The 23,666-nt window shown below is 41.7% G+C and overlaps 1 protein-coding gene across 2 annotated transcripts in view; it reads left to right on the top strand.

Annotated features, from left to right (window-relative positions):
- XAF1 (XIAP associated factor 1) overlaps nt 1–23,002 on the top strand; it is a 29,913-nt gene extending 6,911 nt beyond the window's left edge. For both annotated transcript variants that reach the window (XM_070735016.1, XM_070735017.1), the window contains 5 exons: nt 3,232–3,299; nt 5,747–6,097; nt 12,694–13,044; nt 16,601–16,667; nt 22,843–23,002. In XM_070735016.1, the coding sequence (XP_070591117.1) occupies nt 3,232–3,299; nt 5,747–6,097; nt 12,694–13,044; nt 16,601–16,667; nt 22,843–22,886 (881 nt within the window). In that variant the 3' untranslated portion in view covers nt 22,887–23,002. The remainder of the gene's footprint in view (nt 1–3,231; nt 3,300–5,746; nt 6,098–12,693; nt 13,045–16,600; nt 16,668–22,842) is intronic.
- Nucleotides 23,003–23,666: the final 664 nt, after the last annotated feature.

The following is a 23,666-nucleotide window of genomic DNA, read 5'->3' as shown; positions in this document are numbered from 1 at the left end:
GTCACCAGGTTTGGAGTGATTAAATCTTCCCCCCGGCCAACGAAATGTTATGTATGGTAGTTGTTCAAATGGGTAGGATTGATTTTTTAATAGTGTTAATGATTTTAGAGTAGCAATTTAATTTTACTTAATTGGATTTGGCTCATTACAGTGGTACCTCAAGATACGAACCCCTCGTCTTACGAACAACTCAAGATACGAACCCGGGGTTCAGAAAAAGTTTGCCTCTTCTTACGAACTTTTTTCGTGTTACGAACGCAAAACCCAAACTTCCGGGTTTGGCGTTCGGAGGCTGCTGGGAAGCCGCACGGCTGTTTTAAAAGGTGACAGCCGGGCTGGGGGGCTTCCCAGCAGCCTCCGAACGGCGAACGCGGAAGTTTGGGTTTGGCGTTCGGCTTCGGGAGACGGCTGGGAAGCCGCGCGGCTGTTTTAAAAGGTCACAGCTGGGCTGGGGGGGTTCCTGGGAAGCCCCCCCAGCCCGGCTGTCACCTTTTAAAACAGCCGCGCGGCTTCCTAGCAGCCTCCGAACGCCAAACGCAGAAGTTTGAGTTTGGCGTTCGGCTTCGGGAGACAGCTGGGAAGCCGCGCGGTTGTTTTAAAAGGTCACAGCCGGGCTGGGGGGGTTGCCGGGAAGCCCCGCCGCCCGGCTGTCACCTTTTAAACCAGCCTGGGGGCTTCTCGGCGGCCTCTCGAACGCCGAACCCGGAAGTTCGGATTTGGCGTTCGGCGTTCGGGAGGTCGCTGAGAAGCCCCCAGGCTGTTTTAAAAGGTGACAGTCAGGCGGCAGTGGTTTTTTTGCGGGGGGTTTTTTGGGTTGCACGGATTAATTGACTTTACATTGTTTCCTGTGGGAAACAATGTTTCGTCTTACGAACTTTTCGTCTTACGAACCTCCCACTGGAACCAATTAGGTTCGTAAGACGAGGTATGACTGTATATTGTATTGTTCTTTTATTTATTTATTTGTTTGTTTGTTTAGTTAGTTAGTTAGTTAGTTAGTAAGTTAGTTAGTTAGTTAGTTAGTTAGTTAGTTAGTTAGTTAGTTAGTTAGTTAGTTAGTTAGTTAGTTAGTTGAGTTGAGTTGAAAGGGACCTTGCAGGTCATCAAGTCCAACCCCCTGCTTAAGCAGGAAATCCTACAGCACCCCAGCCAAATGACAGTCCAATCTCCTCTTGAAAATGTCCAAAGTTGGGGGTGTTCACAACCTCCACTGGCAGGCCGTTCCACTGGTTGATCGCTCTGACCATCAGGAAGTTCTTCCTTATTTCTAGGTTGAATCTCTCCTTGGTCAGCTTCCAGCCGTTGTTCCTCGTCTGGCCCTCTGGTGCCTTGGAAAACAGTGTGACCCCCCTCCTCTCTGTGGCAACCCCTCAAGTACCTGTAGACTGCTATCATGTCCCCTTTGGCCCTTCTTTTCTCTAGGCTATCCATGCCCAGTTCCAGCAATCTCTTCGTAAGTCTTGGGTTCTAGTCCCCTAATCATATTGGTGGATCTTTTCTGCACCTTCTCCAGAGTTTCTATGTCTCTTTTGAAATGTGGTGACCAGAACTGAATGCAGTACTCCAGATGTGATCTGACCAGGGCGTTATAGAGTGGTATTAATACCTCTCTGGTCTTGGAGTGTATCCCCGTGTTGATACAGCTTAGGATTGTGTTGGCCTTTTTAGCCACTGCTGCACATTGCTGGCTCATTTCCTCCCACTTATGACTGTATGATTGTAATTTGTTCCTTGTATCCTCAAGATTTTTATCAATGTTGTTTCCTCATTGCTTATTTGACCCCTATGACAATCATTAAGTGTTGTACCTCATGATTCTTGACAAATATCTCCTTTTATGTACACTGAGAGCATATGCACCAAAGACAAATTCCTTGTGTGTCCAATCACACTTGGCCAATAAAGAATTCTATTCTATTCTGTTCTATTTCTCTCTGGAAACTAGAATGAGGATTAAGGAAATTATACATATTTAGGGAAGGCTGAAATGATAATTTCAATAATTTGTAACTCGGGATATTTGCTCTGCAAAGCAGGGCAAAGTCTAGCAATCCCTACTCATCGGTGGTGTCGCTGCAACTTCCTTTCAATTCCTGCATTGTGACCCTGTTGCAGGTATGACTTTCACCCTGGCATCACTTTGCATGCTCAGATTCCATGAAAGCACATCTTGTTGCTTGCTTAGGAGTGAAAAACAGTCCAGGCAGCTTGTTTTAGAAACAGAAACAGAAGACTGACGGCAGAAAAAGACCTCATGGTCCATCTAGTCTGCCCGTATACTATTTTCTGTATTTTATCTTAGGATGGATATGTGTTTATCCCAGGCATGTTTAAATTCAGTTACTGTGGATTTATCTACCACGTCTGCTGGAAGTTTGTTCCAAGGATCTACTACTCTTTCAGTAAAATAATATTTTCTCATGTTGCTTTTTATCTTTCCCCCAACTAACTTCAGATTGTGTCCCCTTGTTCTTGTGTTCACTTTCCTATTAAAAACACTTCCCTCCTGGACCTTATTTAACCCTTTAACATATTTAAATGTTTCGATCATGTCCCCCCTTTTCCTTCTGTCCTCCAGACTATACAGATTGAGTTAATTAAGTCTTTCCTGATAAGTTTTATGCTTAAGACCTTCCACCATTCTCTTTGGACCCGTTCAATTTTGTCAATATCTTTTTGTAGGTGAGGTCTCCAGAACTGAACACAGTATTCCAGTAGCAATTGCCAACTAGTGTATTAACTGACCTCTTTGCACCATTTTTTTTTGCTGTCCTTTACGTAGAATTATTTTTAAAAACTTCTGTGAATCAAGTTGTGTTAACTGATTTGACTGGCTATAGGGTAGGTACCCTATTAATAATGCATTGGTCTGTTGTGTGATGTTAATGCATTGATATGATTGTTTAGGGTTTTCTGTGCCTAGATGAAAATAATAGTTGATCCAAGATTTAACTTGCTTGGTGAACATTCTGTTGATTTTACTAAAAGTGGGATTGTGTAACCCATTTTTAAGCCTCAATATTTCCAAATTTATCATAGGAATCTTAAGAGAGGGACAAAATGGATGGATGGATGGTTCGTTCATTCATTCTCTTCTCATTAAATCTCTGTCTAGATGATTTTGGCCAATCAGAGGCTGTTGGGAGGGGGCACAGACCAGTCTGAAATCTTTTTGCAGCTCTTTGACCAGAATGCTGGGACTGATTATTGTCTTCTACCTCTCACGTTTAGGTTCCAAAACAAATTTATGCCAGCAGTGTAACAATGAGTTTCCGGCAGATCAATATCTACGCCATCTGGTAAGAATTTTGGCCATCGAAAATTGGCCTTCTTGTAGCAGTGGGAGTGGCCGCTGATCAAAAATCTGGAGATTTTGACAGTGATCGCTGAACTCACAAGAAACCCGTGCAGTTACTCCAAACCTTGGCGGGTTCTTTTGTGTCAGGGTTAAAGTCGGGTGGGGATTCTACTGGTTTAGACTGGTTCGGGCAAACCGGAAGCTTTGACAATCAGCTGGGAGTGAACCGGTTTGCTCCCACGATCAGGTGGGCCTGCCCGCCCACCTGCTTTACTGACATATCTTCTCAGCTGATTTCCACACCTCAGCTGTGTTTCTCCCCAGCAGCAATGCGTAAGGTAAATTTCCATAAAATTTGCACTCAGTGTGCATCAGATGTATGTGCTCACAAAGTGCAGAATCACCAAACCGAATGTTAAACCAGTAATATCCCACCACTGGTTAGAGTGAGGAGGAGTTAGAGACTGAGGATCAACCAGAGACTGTAGCACCCCCAGTTATGGTATTGAGTGAGTCAGAGGAGGAAGATGAATTATTATTATTAATTAATTAATTATTAATATTAATTATTAATTAATTATTATTATTATTAATTATTATTATTATTATTATATTGGTATGGCGCCCCTCTCCGAAGACTCACATACATTAGAGCAGTGATGGCGAACCTTTTTTTCCTTGGGCGCTGAAAAAGCATGGACGAGTGCTATCGCGCATGTTTGAATACCCCCACCCATAATTCAATGCCTGGGGAGGATAAAAACAGCTTCCCCATCCTCTGGAGGCTCTCTGGAGGTCCTCTGGGGACTGGAAACAGACTGTTTCCCAACTTCTGGTGGGCTCAGTAGGCTAGTGTTTTGCTCTCTCCAGGCTCCAAAGGCTTCCATGGAGCCAGGGGAGGGTAAAAACACTCTCCTCCATCCCCCCGGAGGCTCTCTGGAAGCCAAAAACGCCCTCCCAGAGCCTCGTGTGAGCCAAAAATCAGCTGGCCGGCACACACATGCACATTGGAGCTGAGCTAGGGTAACAGCTTGGGTGCCAGCAGATATGGCTCTGGGTGCCACCTGTGGCACCCATGCCATAAGTTCACCATCACTGAATTAGATGATAAGCCCATGTTAGATGCTAGAGTCAGAACTATGTCCCAATAAAAGTATCTGAGGAAAAAAGGATCTTTGCGTTAGTAGCTCTATGGAACACTTGGCCATGCCTTGTCCCTATATAAGTGACAATCTTGGGAGATGTGGGTGTGGCAAACCACGATTGTAAAAATCATGGCCGTGTGTGAGCTCTGAAGTTCCGGGAGCACTTTATATTTTCAGATTACTCTAATTCATATAATATGCCATCTTCTGAGGAACTCTAGAGCAACTGTAAGTCCGGTTGAATGACAGAATCACTTCAAAGGAATTTCCCAAATGAGTTTTGGCTTCCATCCGGGGACCTGTTCTTATCTCAGAGACAATTAAGAATGGACTAATTTGGAGGTGGAACTATTATTCACCTGAACATTTTGTAATTAATATACCGTATTTTTCAGAGTATAAGACACACCTTTTTCCTCCTGAAAAGAGGCTGGTAATTTGGGTGCATCATACTCCGAATGTAGCTTCCTCCCCCACCCCAGCTCTAACTAGCTGCTAACAATGTTCCCAGCTCTTTCCAGCTTGCAAGCTCTTTCATTGTTACTCTTGTGAAAAATGTTTTCCAAGCCCTAAGTCTTTACAGGGTTTTTTTCATTGCTCTAACTTGCTCTGAATACGTTTCTTTCCAGCCCTAACCAGGTGCTAATGATGTTCCCAGCTCTTACCACCTTGCAAGCTCTTTCACTGTTACTCTCTGCAAAGAATGTTTTCCCAACCCTGTCTTTGGAGGGTTTTTTCATTCTCTAATTGCTCTGAAGGTTTCTTTCCACCCCAAACCAGGTGCTAACAATGTTCCCAGCTCTTTCCAGCTTGCAAGCTCTTTCATTGTTACTCTCTGCAAAGAATGTTTTCCAAACCCTAAGACTTTCCAAGATTTTTTTCATTGCTCTATTTGCTCTGAATGTTTTCTTCCAAGTACTAATGATGTTCCCAGCTCTTACTGGCTTGCAAGCTCTTTCATTGTTACTCTCTCCAAATAAAGTTATTTTAAAGCCCTAACCAGGGGATAAAATAATGTGCTGAAGCTGGCCAGACTAAGCACGCTAGCCAGATGAATACCTGGTAAGCAGATCCTTTTCCCTATTTTCCTCCCCCAAAACTAAGGTGAGTCTTATACTCCAGTGTGTCTTATGCTCCGAAAAATACAGTATCTTTTTTTCTATTGTTCTTTGGGTGTGTGTAACTTTTAATTTGGGTTGTTGGCTTGCTGAGATAGAACATATCCCGCTCACGTTTATGACAGCTACTTGACCTGCATTAACCAAGCTTTCCTTGAGAAACCTTTCTGTTATCTCACCCACAGAACGAATGCAATTCATCACCCCAGCTCACAGGGTCTCCTGCCACCCATTCTGCCGCAAGATCACGGTCTCCTCCATCTCCACAGACCCTCCCAACTCCAGCTCCTCCTTCCCCTACTTGGAAGATGAAAGCCGAGAAGGATGTGCGCCCCAAGAGGAGGGACAGAGAACTGCCTTCTCTCGAAAAAATATCTCTGAAGTCTCCAAGAAGCAAAAAGGCCTCTGGCTGCCAGGCCTTTGGCTCCAATTTGACCTCCACTGGGCCTCAGGCCCACAATGACATATATGACCAGCTGGTGGCATGTTCCCAGTGCAACATCCTCCTTCCGAGCCCAATCCTACAGAAGCATGAGGTGAGGCAGATGAAACCTATGGGAACGTGGCAATAAGGGAGTCATTGATCTAAATCTGCTGTAGGGGAGAATTTGTGGCAGGACATCCTTCTCATAGGGAAGCCATGTATACCTCCCTAGCACACATAGCAGAGACTCGGTGGTGCAGTGGTTAGAGTGCAGTGCTTGCAAGCTACTTCTGCTGATCACCATCAGCAGTTTGGCAGTTCGAATCTCAGTAGGCTCAAGGTTGACTCAGCCTTCCATCCTTCCAAGGTTGGTAAAATGAAGACCCAGATTGTTTGGGGCAGTATGCTTACTGTCTGTAAACCGCTTAGAGAGGGTTGTAAAGCACTGTGAGGTGGTATATAAATCTAACTGAATATATCACATATTAATGAATTGCCAGCTAAATAGCCAGCACTCTTGCTATGCAAGAGGTTCATATTAAAAATAAATTTGAACATCTACTCAAAAGGAACAAACTGGGAAACTTGTTTTCATCTTAAGCACAAGAGAAAAAGAGAGGTGTAATCTTTTATATCAATCTAAATATCCAAGCCAAATTAAGGTTTAAAGACTCAGAAGGTAGAATCTTAATAGTCAAAATCCAAAAAGAACAAGAAATTATAACTTTAATTAACATATATGCCCCAAACGAAGGGCAAGAAAAATTCTATAAAAAATTGCAGACCATTGTTAGAGAGCATGCTACAGAAAATGTTTGCATGATGGGGGATTTTAATGGAATAATTAACAAAGAATTTGATTACAATAATGGCGGCGGGGGGGAGGGGATTCTCCCAAAACCTTTTTTTGAACTAATCAAAGAATTTTAACTTAAAGACAGCTGGAGAGAAAGGAATCCACTAACCAAAAAATTCACCTATTATTTTAATAGACACCAATCATGGTCAAGATTAGACATGTTCTGGTCAACAACTGAACTTAATACAAAAATAGAGACGATTGAGATAGAACCCAACCTTATCTCTGACCATAGTGCCATAAAGATAATTTGGAAAGGACAAAAACAGTGCTACAGATGGACACTTCAAAAATCCTAAAACAAGAAGATTTTAAACAAAAACTTCAAAAAGAAACTAGATTCTTTTTCCAAGAAAATGTTAAAGAGCATACTAATTTACAAAATCTTTGGGATACAGCCAAAGCAGTGATAAGGGGAATTGCAATTTCATATATGGCCAAAGATCACCAAAAAAAAAGAAAAAAAATTGATAATCTGGAGGAAGAATATAAAGTACTAGAAGAAAAATTGCAAAAACAACCGCAAAATAAAGATTTGAAACAAAAGATGTCTTGGATCAAACATCAAATAAACTTGTTAGATAAAGAGAAACTAGCTCAACAAATCAAAAGTACCAAACAATATAATTTTGAAGATGCGAACAAACCTAGCAAATGGCTAGCTAACAAACTCAAAAAACAAAAAGAAAAGAAACTAATTAATTGTCTTAAAACAGTTGATGGGGAACTATGTCATGATCTGGAAAGGAAAAAATATATAGCCAGAGACTTATAGTAAACTTTATGACAATCAAGAAAATATAACCAAGGAAATACAAGACCACAAAATACAAGATATTTTAGATCAGGCTTATCTCCCCAAAATACCAAATGAAACCAAAGAAATATTAAATACGAAAATTTCAATCACAGAATTAAAAGAGACAATAAAAAAACAAATAATAAATAAAGCCCCTGGACCAGATGGCCTCCCAAGCGAATTCTATAAAGATTTGCCACCAAAAAAAGAAGATAACCTGCTAGAAGTTTTTAATGAAGCTCTAGAGAAAGGCAAAATTCCCTTGTCCTGGACAGAAGCAAACCTGGCCTTGATAGCAAAAAAAGATACAGACCCAACGGAAATAGCAAATTATAGAACCATCTCCCTTTTAAATGTGGACTATAAAATCTTTAGCTCTATATTAGCAAACGGAATCAAAGGCTATCTAAACCACTTTATACATCCTAACCAAAATTGTTTTTTTCTCCCAGGGAGACAATTAAGGAATAATATAAGGATGATATTAGATATCCTTGAGCAGCATTCCCTGTAAGCTGCGTGCATGCGCATGTGCGCAACCCCAAATACCCCCCTACGCACCCTTTTCCACCGGTGCGCGCTCCCCATCCCCCTGCCAGCCCGCGGGGGGTTGCAGGGGCAGGGAGGTGCCGGCAGTTAAAAGAAAGGGAGCCACAGCTGCCGCTGCCTCCCCACAGTGCCTCCGGCCCCCTCCCAATCCACCCCCTCTCCTCCGCCGCCTCCTGCCTCCAGTGCCGGTGGCTGCGGCTTCTTTTCCTTCTCTTCCGTGCTCCCAGCCAGGGGGCTGCGAGAGAGGGTTTTCTCCGCGTGCGTGCTTCAGGAATGCCCGTCCCGCCCCTCTCGCAGCCCCCTCGCTGGGAGCGCTTTCAACTTTCAGCAAGGGGGCTGCAGTAGAGGCAGGGCAGGCGTTCCTGGAGCGCTCGGAGAAAGCGCTCTCGCAGCCCCCTCACTGAAACACAGAGAGAGAGAGAGGGAGAGTGTAAGTAAGTGAGAGAGAGAGAGAAAGAAAGGGGGGGAGAGAGAGATAGCAAGAGAGAAAAGAAAGAAAGAGAAAGAAAGAAAGAGAGAGAGAAAGAAAGCAATAAGAGAGAGAGAAAGAGAGAGATAGAAAGAGAGGGAGAGAGAAAGTGAGAAAAAGAGAGAGAGAGAGCAAGAAGGAGAGAAAGGACTCTTAATTTAAAGCATGTGGTAAAAAGCACCCAAATAATAACAGAAAAAAACCCCAGCCTTTTGTGTGTGTGTGTGTGTGTGTGTGTGTGTGTGTCTGAACTCTTGAACCATTTCCAATAGCTCATCTGTTATTGGAAATGGTTCAAGAGTTCACACACACACACACACAAGGGGGGAGGAGACAGGGATGGAAAAAGAGGAGAAGATAGTAATAATAGTAATAGATTTTGGTTTTGTTTTATTATTAATTTCTTTTAATAAAAAAGAAGGGAATTTTTTCTTATTTATTTGTTTGTTTATTTATTTATCTATTTATTTATTTATTTATTTATTTATACTTCTATGCCGCCCAGTCCCAAAGGGACTGCCGCTCAGACACTATACTTTTCCGCCCACACCGAAAAAAAGTTAGAGGGAACATTGTTAGTACTATGAAATTCACAGTGATAAACAAGTGGCCCTAATTTTTTTAGACGCCCAGAAGGCCTTTGATAATGTATCTTGGAACTTCATGATTAAACAGCTAGAATATATGGATTTTGGTCAAAACTTCATAAATGCGATTAAAGCTATATATACTCACCAATCCGCATATATTATCCTCAATGGAGATGTAACAACTAAAATATATATCCAAAAAGGCACAAGACAAGGCTGTCCACTTTCACCTTTACTTTTTATCTTGACACTAGAAGTTTTAACTAGAATTATTAGGAAAAAACAACGAGATAAAAGGATTAAAATGTAAAAGAGACATACAAGCTACAGGTGTCTACTGACGGCCTTGCATTTATTTTAGAAGATCCATTAGATTCAGGCCCAAAACTACTCAACATCTTAGAGAATCATGGCAAGGTAGCAGGATTAAAAATTAATAAACTAAACACTCAAATCTTAACCAAAAATATGAAAGAACTGCAAAAAATTAACTTAGTATTAAAACTGGATATTCAAATAACCAAAAAAATTAAATATTTAGGTATCAACCTAACAGCAAAGGTTTCAAACTTAAAAGAAGATAATTATGATAAACTAAGCGATAAAATCCAAAAAGATATAGAGAAATGGAAGAAATTGCAGCTCTCTCTATTGGGAAGAATAGCGGCCATTAAACTTAATGTATTACCAAAAATTATATTTCTATTTCAGACAATCCCAATCCACCTTAAACAAGGCTTTTTTTACAAAATTGAATAAATTAACTAGCAATTTTATTTGGCAAAACAAACGTCCCAGAATCCGACTTAAATATATGCAAGAGAGGGAGGAAGAAGGAGGTCTCACCCTACCGATATGGAAAGATTATTATAATACGACATCCCTAATGTGGATAAGGGAATGGATACTCTTAACTAACACCAGACTGTTAAACCTAGAGGGTCATAATCTCCATTCAGGTTGGCACTCTTACTTATGGGAAAAAAATCAAAACCCCATAAATACTTTACTAACCATCTTCTTAGAAAATCCTTGCTATATACCTGGAAAAAAATTAGGAAACAACTATATAAAGGAATCCCAATATGGTATGCACCTTCAGAAGTCTACGTACATCCTAACTTCCATTAAAAAAAATAATATAATAAGATATAAAGATATAATAAATACCAATGGAGAAATTAAATCAAGAGCAGAACTAGAAACTTTAGGCCAAAAGACAGAGTGGTGGGAATATCTACAAATTCAATCAAAATTTAATAAAGACAAAAATACGCTGGGAATAGCAAAAAATACCCTGTTAGATAAAATATGTCTAGGGCCATAGGAACAACTAATCAAAAAATTCTACTGCTATTTAACAACTAATGAATTTGACAATACCAAAATAAAAACCAACATTAAAAAATGGAATCTCGACTTTAAAAATGAAATTAAAGCTGAAGAATGGCAACTCATATGGAGTAGGAACTTTAAACCGAGTTTAGCCATACCATATAAGGAAAATTTGATTAAAATGTTCTACAGATGGCATATTACTCCTATAAAATTAGCGAAGCTAAATAATAAATTATCATCTACTTGCTGGAAATGCCAAAAAGAACAAGGCACTTACTTCCATTTATAGAAACATAGCAACATAGAAGACTGACGGCAGAAAAAGACCTCATGGTCCATCTAGTCTGCCCTTATACTTTTTTCTGTATTTTATCTTAGGATGGATATATGTTTATATCAGGCATGTTTAAATTCAGTTACTGTGGATTTATCTACCACGTCTGCTGGAAGTTTGTTCCAAGGATCTACTACTCTTTCAGTAAAATAATATTTTCTCATGTTGCTTTTGATCTTTCCCCCAACTAACTTCAGATTGTGTCCCCTTGTTCTTGTGTTCACTTTCCTATTAAAAACACTTCCCTCCTGGATCTTATTTAACCCTTTAACATATTTAAATGTTTCAGTCATGTCCCCCCTTTTCTTTCTGTCATCCAGACTATACAGATTGAGTTCATTAAGTCTTTCCTGATACGTTTTATGCTTAAGACTTTCCACCATTCTTGTAGCCCGTCTTTGGACCCGTTCCATTCTGTCAATATCTTTTTGTAGGTGAGGTCTCCAGAACTGAACACAGTATTCCAAATGTGGTCTCACCAGCACTCTATATAAGGGGATCACAATCTCCCTCTTCCTGCTTGTTATACCTCTAGCTATTTATGGTGGCAATGTAAAAAATCGCAGGCCTATTGGAAAAAAATAGGAATCTGGCTAGATGAAATTTTAAATTTTAAAATAGACAAAACACCAGAATGTTTCCTTTTAGGTATTCTAAGACAGAAGCTTTCAAAAAATCAAGCTTACTAAATTATCCGTATAACTGCAGCAGCCAGATTAGCATTTACTCAATGGTGGAAAAATGAAGGCGTACCTCAAGATGACTCAATAAAAGGAAAAATTAAATACTGTGCAGAAATGACCAAATTAACTCTGGAAATTAGAAATAATGATGAGTCCTCATTCAACAACTGCTGGGATCCCTTCTATCGCTGGTTAGAAAAAAAAGAGCAACTTGCCTAATAAATGTTAAGAACTGTATATATTTAAATAGATACATATCTGGTGTCAAATCTTTCCTTTTCTTCTAAATGGATGTATGAGGCATCGATACATATGCTAAAATTAGACTGGCTTTCTTAAAATCTCTTTATCTTGATTTATTCAACACTTTCTCTTATTTATTTATAATTTAAAATATTAGATATAAGGGAATGAGCTACTGAGAATACTTCTAGTTCACAATTCCAATACAGATCTACCGTACACCCGCCCACCTTTACCTCTCTTTTATTCTTCTCTTCTTTCTTTTTCTTTCTTTTTCTTTCTGTATGTCTGTATGTTTGTTGACTTGTTTGTTTGTTTGTTTCTGTTTACTGTTAAATGCATATTGCCTAGACCATAACTTGACATACAGTGGTGCCTCGACATACGAGTTTAATTCGTTCCAGACCCGAGCTCGTAAGTCGATCAACTCGCATCTCGATCGAATGCCTTTAGACTTTGTTTTTCACGCCGAGATAACTGGAAGCAAGGAGATTCTTGCGCCACCTAGTGGAAGCTCGGCTCGTATCCTGAATTTGAGCTCGGGTGTCGAACAGAAATTTCGCTTGCGTTGCAGCTCGTAACTTGGAATACTCGCATGTGGAGCAGCTCGTATCTAGAGGTACTACTGTATAATTATTGTTTTTAATCTCCCAATTACCCAATTCTCTTATTTTTTTCTTTCTCCTTGTATCTTGACATGTCTATATTGTTAATTGCAATTAAATGTATTTATTGTATTTATCTTTGTAAATAAAAACTTTATAAAAAAAAGAAAATAACATATCCCGCTCATGTTTATTAACCAAGCTTTCCTTGAGAAACCTTTCTGTTATCTCACCCACAGAACGAATGCAATTCATCACCCCAGCTCCCGGGGTCTCCCGCCACCCATTCTGCCGCAAGATCACGGTCTCCTCCATCTCCACAGACCCTCCCAACTCCAGCTCCTCCTTCCCCTACTTGGAAGATGAAAGCCGAGAAGGATGTGCGCCCCAAGAGGATGGACAGAGAACTGCCTTCTCTCGAAAAGATATCTCTGAAGTCTCCAAGAAGCAAAAAGGCACCTGGCTGCCAGGCCTTTGGCTCCATCTTGACCTCCGCTGGGCCTCAGGCCCACAATGACATGTATGACCAGCTGGTGACATGTTCCCAGTGCAACATCCTCCTTCCGAGCCCAACCCTACAGAAGCATGAGGTGAGGCAGATGAAACCTACGGGAACGTGGCAATAAGGGAGTCATTTATCTAAATATGCTGTAGGGGAGAATTTGTGGCGGGACATCCTTCTCATGGGGAAACCATGTATACCTCCCTAGCACACATAGCAGAGCCTCGGTGGTGCAGTGGTTAGAGCGCAGTACTTGCAAGCTATTTCTGCTGACCACCGTCTGCCAGCAGTTTGGCAGTTCAAATCTCAGTAGACTCAAGGTTGACTCAGCCTTCCATCCTTCCAAGGTTGGTAAAATGAGGACCCAGATTGTTTGGGACAGTATGCTTTGTAAACCGCTTAAAGAGGGCTGTAAAAGCACTATGAAGCGGTATGTAAGTCTAACTGAATATATCACATATTACTGAATTGCCAGCTAAATAGCCAGCACTCTGTCCTCTCCTCTCTCTCCTTTCTATAACCCCTCTCTTTCTTTCTCTATTATGACTTCTCACCATAGTTCCCTCTAAGATGAGCAGTGAGCAATCGCTCACTTAAAAATCATCATCAACTCAGAGTTTTCCAAACCTGCCCAGAAGCCGAGAGGGAAAGAGTGAGAGGGAAGGAGAGAGAGAGGAAGAGAGAGAAACAGATAGAAAAAAGAGAGGAAAAGAGAAAGAAAAAGAATGGGAGTAAGGAAGAGAGAAAGAAAATCAAAATCTAGTTTGAAAGTAGCTCAACTATTTAAGTGGCATTTTGATATTGATAGAGTTGCCCTATTATGAGTTCACTGTTATAGACACACAGTACAGTATTTTATTTTGAAATTCTCTGAGGCAAAACAGGGTGGGTTTTTTATTTGTTTGTTTGTTTCTTTGTTTCTTTCTTTCTTTCTTTCTTTGTTTGTTTATTTATTTATTTATTTATTTATTTATTTATTTATTTATTTATTTATTATTTCTGTGCTGCCCAGTCCCGAAGGGACTGCCACTCGGACACTATACTTTTCCACCCACCCCCCCAAAAAAATTAGAGGGAACACTGCTTCTCACTATATCTTTTTTCATTTCTTTCCCCTTCTTTCTTTTCTTCTGTCTCTGTTTTAATATGATACATATGATCGTGATATTAAGCATTATATGTACCTTAGAAACATAGAAACATAGAAACATATAAGACTGACGGTACAAAAAGACTTCATGGTCCATCTAGTCTGCCCTTATACTATTTCCTGTGTTTTATCTTAGGATGGATATATGTTTATCCCAGGCATGTTTAAATTCAGTTACTGTGGATTTACCAACCACGTCTGCTGGAAGTTTGTTCCAAGGATCTACTACTCTTTCAGTGAAATAATATTTCCTCACGTTGCTTTTGATCTTTTCCCCAACTAACTTCAGATTGTGTCCCCTTGTTCTTGTGTTCACTTTCCTATTAAAAACACTTCCCTCCTGAACCTTATTTAACCCTTTAGCATATTTAAATGTTTCGATCATGTCCACCCTTTTCCTTCTGTCCTCCAGACTATACAGATTGAGTTCATTAAGTCTTTCCTGGTATGTTTTATGCTTAAGACCTTCCACCTTCCACCTTTGTTATGTCTTGTTTTTTAAAAGTATATATTTAATAAAGATCTTTTTTTAAAAAAAAATTAAATTTAATTTTTTTTAAAAAAAAAGTCTAATTGCTATTGCTAAATGCTATTTGCTGCAAAACAGCTGAATTCCTAGCCATAACATGTCCCAGTGACCGGTTAGATCCCACAGAGTTGGCCTTCTCCAGGTCCCGTCAATTGGACAATGTCGCTTGGTGGGACCTAGGGGAATAGCCTTCTCTGTGGGGGCCCCGGTAACAGTCTATCCTCCATACTAACCTGGCCGACGAATGATACGTATTTTGTGGTTGAGTGGAAATGAGTTATTTTTAATATAATAGGGATTTTTAGATTAGATAAGTGGATTTTATATAAACTTTTAGGATTTGTATTGTATTGTTCTTTTTATATGTTGTAAGTCGCCCCGGGTTCCCAGAGAGGGGCGGTATATAAATCCATAAAGAAATAAATATTAACCTCTATACTTAGAACAGCGTTTCCCAACCGGTGTGCTGCGAGACATGGCCAGGTGTGCCGCCAAGCTCCAGCTGGGCGGGGCGCTGCCGGTACTTCCGTCCTGGGGCTCCCGCTCGCAGCTGTCCCCCGGCTCCTACTCGATGCCGCGGTTTTCAGCGCTCTCCTGCTGGGCCCCAAAGAAGGAAGGCAGGAAGAAGGAGAGCTCCATTCTTCGCGCCTTTTTCCCGCCTTCCTTCTTTGGGGCCCAGCAGGAGAGCGCCGAAAACCGCGGCATCGAGCAGGAGCCGGTTGACAGCTGCGAGCGGGAGCCCCAGGACGGAAGTACCGGCAGCGCCCCGCCCAGCTGGAGCTTCTCTGGTGTCGACGGCAAGTGTCCTTTGTGGCCCGGCGGGAGGGCACTGGCGATGGGAGTGGGGGGGTGGCCGCAGCGGCCGCAGGCAGTCGCGTGGAGATGGCGGCGGCGAGAGGGAGCGCTCTCTCTCTCTCTCAGCTGATTGCAAGCAGGAGCCCTGATGGTGGCGGTTGGACGTGCTGCTGGACGTCGTACATGCTGGCACTGCGGGCCTGGCATATACGGTGTCCAGAAGCACGTCCAGCTGCCGCCGTCAGGGCTCCCGCTTGCAGTCAGCTGAGAGAGAGAGAGAAAGAAAGAGAGACATATAAGAGAGGCAGAGAGAGAGAGAAAGAGAGACATAGCAAGAGAGGCAGAGAAAGAGAGACAGAGCAAGAAAGAGAGGCAGAGAAAGAGAGATAGAGAAAGAGAGAGAGAAAGAGAGACATAGCAAGAGAGGCAGAGAGAGAAAAAGAAAGAGAGACATAGCAAGAGAAAAAGAGAGACTTAGCAAGAGAGGCACAGAGAGAGAGAAAGAGAAAGAAAGAGAGACATAGCAAGAGAGACAGAGAGAGAGAAAGAAAGAGAGAGAAAGAAAGAGAGATAGCAAGAGAGGCAAAGAGAAAGAAAGAGACATAGCAAGACAGTGAAAGAGAGAGAGAGAGCAAGAGAGAGAGAAAAAAGCAAGAAAGAGATAGCAAGAGAGACAGAGAGAGCAAGGGAGAGAGAAAGACATAGAGGAACGGAAGGAGGGAGAGAGAAAGAGAGCAAAAAAGAGAGGAAGAAAGAAAGAAAGGGATGGAGAGAGAGAAAGAAGGGAAGGAAGGAAAAGAGAGAAAGAGGGAGAAATAGAGCAAAAGGGAGGAAGAGAGAGGGTTTTTTTGTCCAAACTTTTCTTTAGCCCACCCCCCCGCCCCACCCCCCCACCCCCCGCCCCCCTTTCAGTGTTCCCCAGGATTTTGAAAATATGAATAATGTGCCGCGGCTCAAAAAAGGTTGGGAAACACTGACTTAGAAAATGGTGGAAGAAGAGAAATGTGGACCAAAATAAGATTATTCAACTTTAGCGAGTTTTTTGAAACTGAATTTCTCTACAAATGCCTCTAAAAAGGGCATATCAAAATAAGACAGAGAGAGAGAGGCTGCAATAACTGGAAATGTCCTCAGGTCACACATGAAATCCCAATTTCATTCCTATTTCAGAAAAAGTGCCAGCGGGCAGCTTCCTTACAAGCAATTCGACAGAACCGACGATTTTTGGAAAAAGAAGGTACTGTTACAATTTTGGGTTTGCTCCTTCCCTCCCTAAGTAATTATTCAAACTATTTCATTTTTTTTTAAAAAAAATGGAGAACATCATACAAATGTTTGAAAGTATCTACAATTGACCTCTTCTCCCCTTTTCTAAGAGGTCTGTAAGGGGCGTGCATAAGTGCACTTATGTGCCTAATGTCCCTGTCCTACTGTCTTCTTATCCTTTCTATTACTACATTCTACTTATGTTATGTTATGTTAATATGTACTATAATACTATACTTGTTTGACAAATAAATAAATAAAATAAATAAAGTATCTCCACCTGTTCAAAAAGGCTGCACTATCCCACTCAAATACCGTATTTTTCAGAGTATAAGATGCACCAGAATATACACCTTAGTTTTGGGGGAGGGAAATAGGGAAAAGAATCTGCTTACCAGATTGGCTAGCGTCTTAGTCTGGTCAGCTTCAGCACATTATTTTATCCCCTCGTTAAGGGCTTTAAAAAACTTTATTCTGAGAGAATAATAAAGAGCTTGCAAGCCAGTAAGAGCTGGGAACATTGTTAGCACCTGGTTAGGGCTGGAAAGAAACATTTGGAGCAAGTAAAGCAATGAAAAAACCCCTACAAAGACAGGATTTGGAAAACATTCTTGGCAGAGAGTAACAATGAAAGAGCTTGCAAGCTGAAAAGTGCTGGGAACATTGTTAGCACTAGGTTAGGGCTGGAAAGAAATATTCAGAGCAAATAGAGAATGAAAAAAAAAATCAAAGACAGGGTTTGGAAAACATTCTTTGCAGGGAGTAACAATGAAAGAGCTTGCAAGCCGAAAAGATCTGGGAACATTGTTAGCACTTGGTTAGGGCTGGAAAGAAACATTTGGAGCAAGTAAAGCAATGAAAAAAACCCTACAAAGACAGGATTTGGAAAACATTCTTTGCAGGGAGTAACAATGAAAGAACCTGCAAGCCAGTAAGAGCTGGGAATAAACTTATTTGGAACAAGTTAGAGCAAAGAAAAAACCCTTGAAAGACTTAGGGCTTGGAAACCATTCTTTGCAGAGAGAAACAATGAAAGAGCCTGCCAGGTAAGAGCTGGGAAGATCGTTAGCAGCTAGTTAGAGCTGGGGGGGGGGGGGAATCTACATTCAGAGTGTAAGACACACCTGAATTTTCAGCCTCTTTTAGGGAGGAAAAGGGTGTGTCTTATACCCCCCCAAAATACAGTACTTGCATTATTTCTGCACTGCTAAGAGATTTGGAATAAGAAATCCACATCTGCTTCTCTGTCCGGCCACCACTGGAACATCAACAGGATAATTAAATTAAGGACATTGTAGGGAGTGATTTTGATTTTCACTTTAATTCCCCAGTTGCTTCTAGTAACGAGAGAGGTTCTTAGTAACTTTCAGCCGTGATACAGGGGTTAGAATGTAGTATTGCAGGCTAATTCTGCTGACTGCCAGGTGTTCGATCCTGACTGGCTCAAGGTTGACTTAGTCTTCCATCTTTCTGAGGTTGGTAAAAATGAGGACCCAGATTGTTGGAGGCAATATGGTGATATTTCTAAAGCACTCAGAGAGATAAAAACCACTAAGGAGCATTGTATAAGTGCTATTGCTATTCATGAATAGCTCCATAGAGCTGTTTTCCTCACAGCCGCATTCAAGTGGTTGCAAGAATTTCTTTTTTCCTTTTTACATTTCACAGTCCAGTGTACAAATAGTCTTTGACTTACAACCTGTTGCTTATCAACCAAAGTTATGAGGACTGCCTCCAAAGATTCATTCATTCATTCATTCATTCATTCATTCATTCATTCATTCATTCATTTATTTATTTATTTTGTCCAATACACAATGAGGGTTTTAGTGGGTATATATCTATATACACATAGTAAAATACATGATGAAGGTTATAGAGGAGATACTCATAGTAAAATATATCTAAGAAATAATAGAAAAGAAGGTATAATAATAGAACATATCAATGAAAGAATAGAAGAAGAGATATAGGAATAGAAGGAAGGTATAGGAGATATAGGAGAGCAATAGGCCAGGGGATGGAAGGCACTCTAGTGCACTTGTACTCGCCCCTTACTGATCTCTTAGGAATCTGGATAGGTCAACCATAGATAATCTAAGGGTAAATTGTTGGGGGTTTGGGGATGGCACTATGGAGTCCGGTAATGAGTTCCACGCTTCGACAACTTGGTTACTGAAGTCATATTTTTTACAGTCAAGTTTGGAGCGGTTAATATTAAGTTTAAATCTGTTGTGTGCTCTTGTGTTGTTGTGGTTGAAGCTGAAGTAGTCGCCGACAGGCAGGACGTTGCAGCATATGATCTTGTGGGCAATACTTAGATCTTGAAAGATACTTAAAACCCAGTTCCAAAATTCCAATGGCCTCCCCCCTCACGATGACATGAGCACCTTTCCGGTGCTTAGCAACGAGCCCACATGTACGGCTATTTGCAGACCGCAATTTGCAAGAGTTTTGCATTTCCTTCCGGGTTTTGCACCATAGTAAACAATACCATTGCTTGGTTTATATTTACTTAACAGCCACCACATTCCCTTAATAAGCACTGCCAGAAAATAGTCTTGAGTCATGTGGGTGACCTGGGTTATGAATGCTACGGCTTAATGACCATAATTAGCAGATTCAAGTATGGTCACCAGTTAAGTACCCACCAGTGCAACACTAGTATTTCTTGACAGTTTCCCATCTGAGAACTAATCTGGTCTGGCTCTGTTCAGTCCAATCCTAATAAAAAGCATTTAGAACAGAAAAACACTAGCAATCAAAGTTTTAGGGCAGTGAAGTTTTAGGTCCCACAGAGTTGGCCTTCTCCAGGTCCCGTCAACCAGACAATGTCGTTTGGTGGGGCCTAGGGGAAGGCCCCGGCCCTCTGGAATCAGCTCCCCCCAGAGATACGTACTGCCCCCACCCTTCTCACCTTCTACAAGAGTCTCAAGACTCACTTAGGTCGCAAGACTTGGGGCAATTAGATCTTGCCCCCCTGACCAATAAATGTGATGCATTGTGTGATTGGATTGTCTAATTGAGTAATATATAGGGTTTTTAGCGGTAGTTTTTTAATGTGTTAGATTTGTTTTGTACACTTTGTTTCTATATTTATTCTGTGAACTCTCCACGTTTTCAGAGAAGGTGGCATACAAATCTAATCAATAATAATAATGGCGAACCTATGGCATGGGTGCTACAGGTGGCACATGGAGCCATATCTGCTGGCACGCGAGCTGTTGCCCTAGCTCAGCTCCAACATACATGTGTGGCTCGCATAGAGGCTCTGGGAGGGCCTTTTTGGCTTGCTGAGAGCCTCCAGGGGGAATGGGGGAGGGCGTTTTTACCATGGGGCCTGGGGAGGGCAAAACATGAGCCTACTGGGCCCATCAAAAGTTGGGAAAGAGGCTGTTTCCAGCTTCCGAAGGAATTATGGGTGTGGCTACTCGTGTATGCGTGATAGTGAACGCCCACGTTCTTTCAGCACTTGAGGGGTCACAGTTTTAGCAACTGCTTGGTGTGTGTGTTTGCAATCTCTTATCAGCCAAAGTTAAAAGAACCATCCTGGTGTCACTCAGGCAAAACCAAGGAAGCCACTCACTTGTTTCTCCAGGGAGAAGGAATTTTAAGAAGCGTCTGGGGTTGCCGTATTGACTTCCATCCCCAGCCTTTCAACAGGTGTCTTCCTTCTGTGCCTCTCCAGAGCTCCGTCTTCTCCTATGGAACCAGCTTTGTCTCCTTCCAAATAAAGCAGCTGTTTGAAGCATCTGTTTCATTCAGACGTTTTTGGAGGCATATGGGCCACCTATGGAGGCCCCCTGTTTGAAAATGGCCCTGTGGTGGCGACAGGATGGAATTCATACTCAACTGAGCTCCTCACACAATACTTCCACTGGAGGCTCCATTTGACAGAAGGGAACCCTAGGCTAATAAAACTAATCAAGGAGAGGAGCAACCTGGAATTAAGGAGAGGGGCAGCATACAAATCTAATAAATTGAATTGAATTGAAACTTCTTAACAGTGAGGACAATTGCTGTATTTTTCAGAGAATAAGATGCACCATTTTGCCGCCCCAAAAAGAGGGTGAAAATCTGGGTGGGTCTTATACTCCGAATGTAGCTCCGTCCAGCTTCTCAAACTGAGGTTTCAGAGGTTGAAAAAAAGCTTCAAGCCTCTGAAAGGAGCTTCAGAAAAAAAAGCCTCTGAAATGGAAGTTTCATAGGCAGAAAAAAAAAGCAGAGCTCAAAAACAATGACTGTGCGGCTAAAATTCACCTCTGGGAACAGCTGGTTAGGGGTGGGTATTCCAGGAGACCAATCCACCCGCCCATCAGCTTTTTTCTCATTTTCCCTCCCCAAAATCTAAGTTGTGTCTTATACTCTGGTGCTTCTTATAATCTGAAAAATACGGTAACCTGTGGAATGCCTTGTCCTTAGACGTTGTGGGTCCTGTGACACTGGAGGGATTTAAGAAGAATCTGGACAGCCACTTGTCTAGAATCATATATAGCAGTCATAGAAACATAGAAACATAGAAGACTGACGGCAGAAAAAGACCTCATGGTCCATCTAGTCTGCCCTTATACTATTTCCTGTATTTTATCTTACGATGGATATATGTTTATCCCAGGCATGTTTAAATTCAGTGACTGTGGATTTACCAACCACGTCTGCTGGAAGTTTGTTCCAAGGATCTACTACTCTTTCAGTGAAATAATATTTTCTCACGTTGCTTTTGATCTTTCCCCCAACTAACTTCAGACTGTGCCCCCTTGTTCTTGTGTTCACTTTCCTATTAAAAACACTTCCCTCCTGGACCTTATTTAACCCGTTAACATATTTAAATGTTTCGATCATGTCCCCCCTTTTCCTTCTGTCCTCCAGACTATACAGATTGAGTTCATTAAGTCTTTCCTGATACGTTTTATGCTTAAGACCTTCCACCATTCTTGTAGCCCGGTGTCCCCCTCCTTGTTCCAGTAGCAACCCAATGTACTGTGCCCTTTCCCCTGAGAGTTACCCCCTCCCCACCCCAAAGCTATCCTCCTTGCCGGGGTGGTTAGAATGCAGCACTGCAGGCTACTTCAGCTAACTGCTAGCTGCGGTTCAGCAGTTCAAATCTCACCAATGGCTCAAAGTTGACTCAGGCTTCCATCCTTCCGAGGTGGGTAAAATAAGGACCCAGATTTTGGGGGGCAATATGCTGATTATGTAAACTGCTTAGAGAGGGCTGTGAAAGCACTATGAAGCGGTATACAGTGTTCCCTCGATTTTCGCGGGTTCGAACTTCGCGAAAAGTCTATACCACGGTTTTTCAAAAATATTAAGTAAAATTACTTTGCAGTTTTTCCCCCTATACCATGTTTTTTCCCACCCGATGGCGTCATATGTCATCGCCAAACTTTTAGTCTCCCTTTAATAAATATTTTTTAAAATAAACTTTAATAAATAAACACAGTGAGGAATAATCTAAATGGTTGCTAAGGGAATGGGAAATTGCAATTTAGGGGTTTAAAGCGCTAAGGGAAGGCTTATGATACTGTCCATAGCCAAAAATAGTGTACAGTGTTCCCTCGATTTCCGCGGGGGATGCGTTCCGAGACGGCCCGCGAAAGTCGAATTTCCGCGAAGTAGAGATGCGGAAGTAAATAAACCATTTTTGGCTATGGACAGTATCACAAGTCTTCCCTTAACACTTGAAACCCCTAAATTACCATTTCCCATTCCCTTAACAACCATTTACTCACCATTATTACTGGTACTCACCATTGAATAAGACACTTAGTGATCCTGATATTTATAAACATAATTATTTATTAACAATAATTATTTTTTTTGTTATTTATTTGCAAAAATTATTAGTTTGGCGATGAGATATGACACCATCGGGTGGGAAAAAACGTGGTATAGGAAAAAAACTGCGAAGTATTTTTTAATTAATATTTTTTGAAAAACCGTGGTATAGGCTATTCGCGAAGTTCGAACCCGCGAAAATCGAGGGAACACTGTATTTACTTCCGCATCTCTACTTTGCGGAAATTCAACTTTCGCGGGCAGTCTCGGAACGCATCCCCCGCGAAAATCGAGGGAACACTGTATAAGTCTAAATGCTATTGCTGCCCCCTGCTGTGTATATTCTCTTTCCCTGTTTTGTATTGCAGGAGAATCCGTGCAAAGCTCGCAAGAAGGAAGCAGCTGGCAATGACCTTTCTCAGCGGCTGAACTGGCCCTTTTCGTTCCAGCAGGATCGGGTTCAGTAAAGTGCCTTGTAATACCCTGATCTGCCCTATTAAGAATAAAAGAGCTACAGTTCACAACCAAGACTGAGCATAACAAGCACCGTTTGTGAGTTTACAACGAAGAGTCCTTGGAATGCAAAAGGATAGGTGAGGTTTGGCGCAGCCGAATGGCACATGCAAAAGACGCTGGATCAGCAACACGGTAGATCAGGGGCAAGTCTTGCATTCCTCTTCTCAGAGAAAGAGAAGACTGTTGGTCTTTGAAGGGAAAGTTGGTTGGCTTGGGAAGAAAATATGGGTTTGCTGCAGTGAAGGGCTGCTCGTCTTCGGCGCTACCGATGCGCCCGCCAAGACCTTGTGGGAGCGCACACATCTGCTGGGTGCAAATACGCCCGTCGGCATGAGATTCGGCTTATGCGCATGCACAGCAAGTGCAATCTAATGTGAGGACATGTACGGAAGCAAGATTTCTGTGATTTTCGCCGATATTTTTGGTCCCGCGCAGGGGCAGAAAAATGGCAAAAATCACCAAGATCTCGTGAGCGTCCTCAAACAACATTTTGCTTGCTGTACATGCGCAGAAGCTGAATCTCGTATGGAGGCATGCGTGCTCGCAGCTGCGCGCACAGCTCTCATTTTTTCCAACTAGAGCCGTGCACCGATTCGCATAACCAGCAGCCCACCACTGGTTGGCTAGAATTCAGAACTTAAAATTATACACAGGTAGTCCTCAACTTACAACCATG

The sequence above is a fragment of the Erythrolamprus reginae genome, chromosome 1 (genome assembly GCF_031021105.1).
Source record: "Erythrolamprus reginae isolate rEryReg1 chromosome 1, rEryReg1.hap1, whole genome shotgun sequence".
Classification (NCBI taxonomy): Eukaryota; Metazoa; Chordata; class Lepidosauria; order Squamata; family Dipsadidae; genus Erythrolamprus; species Erythrolamprus reginae.
Note: the sequence above shows the minus strand (reverse complement) of the source record. Positions and strands in the feature narration are given on the sequence as shown.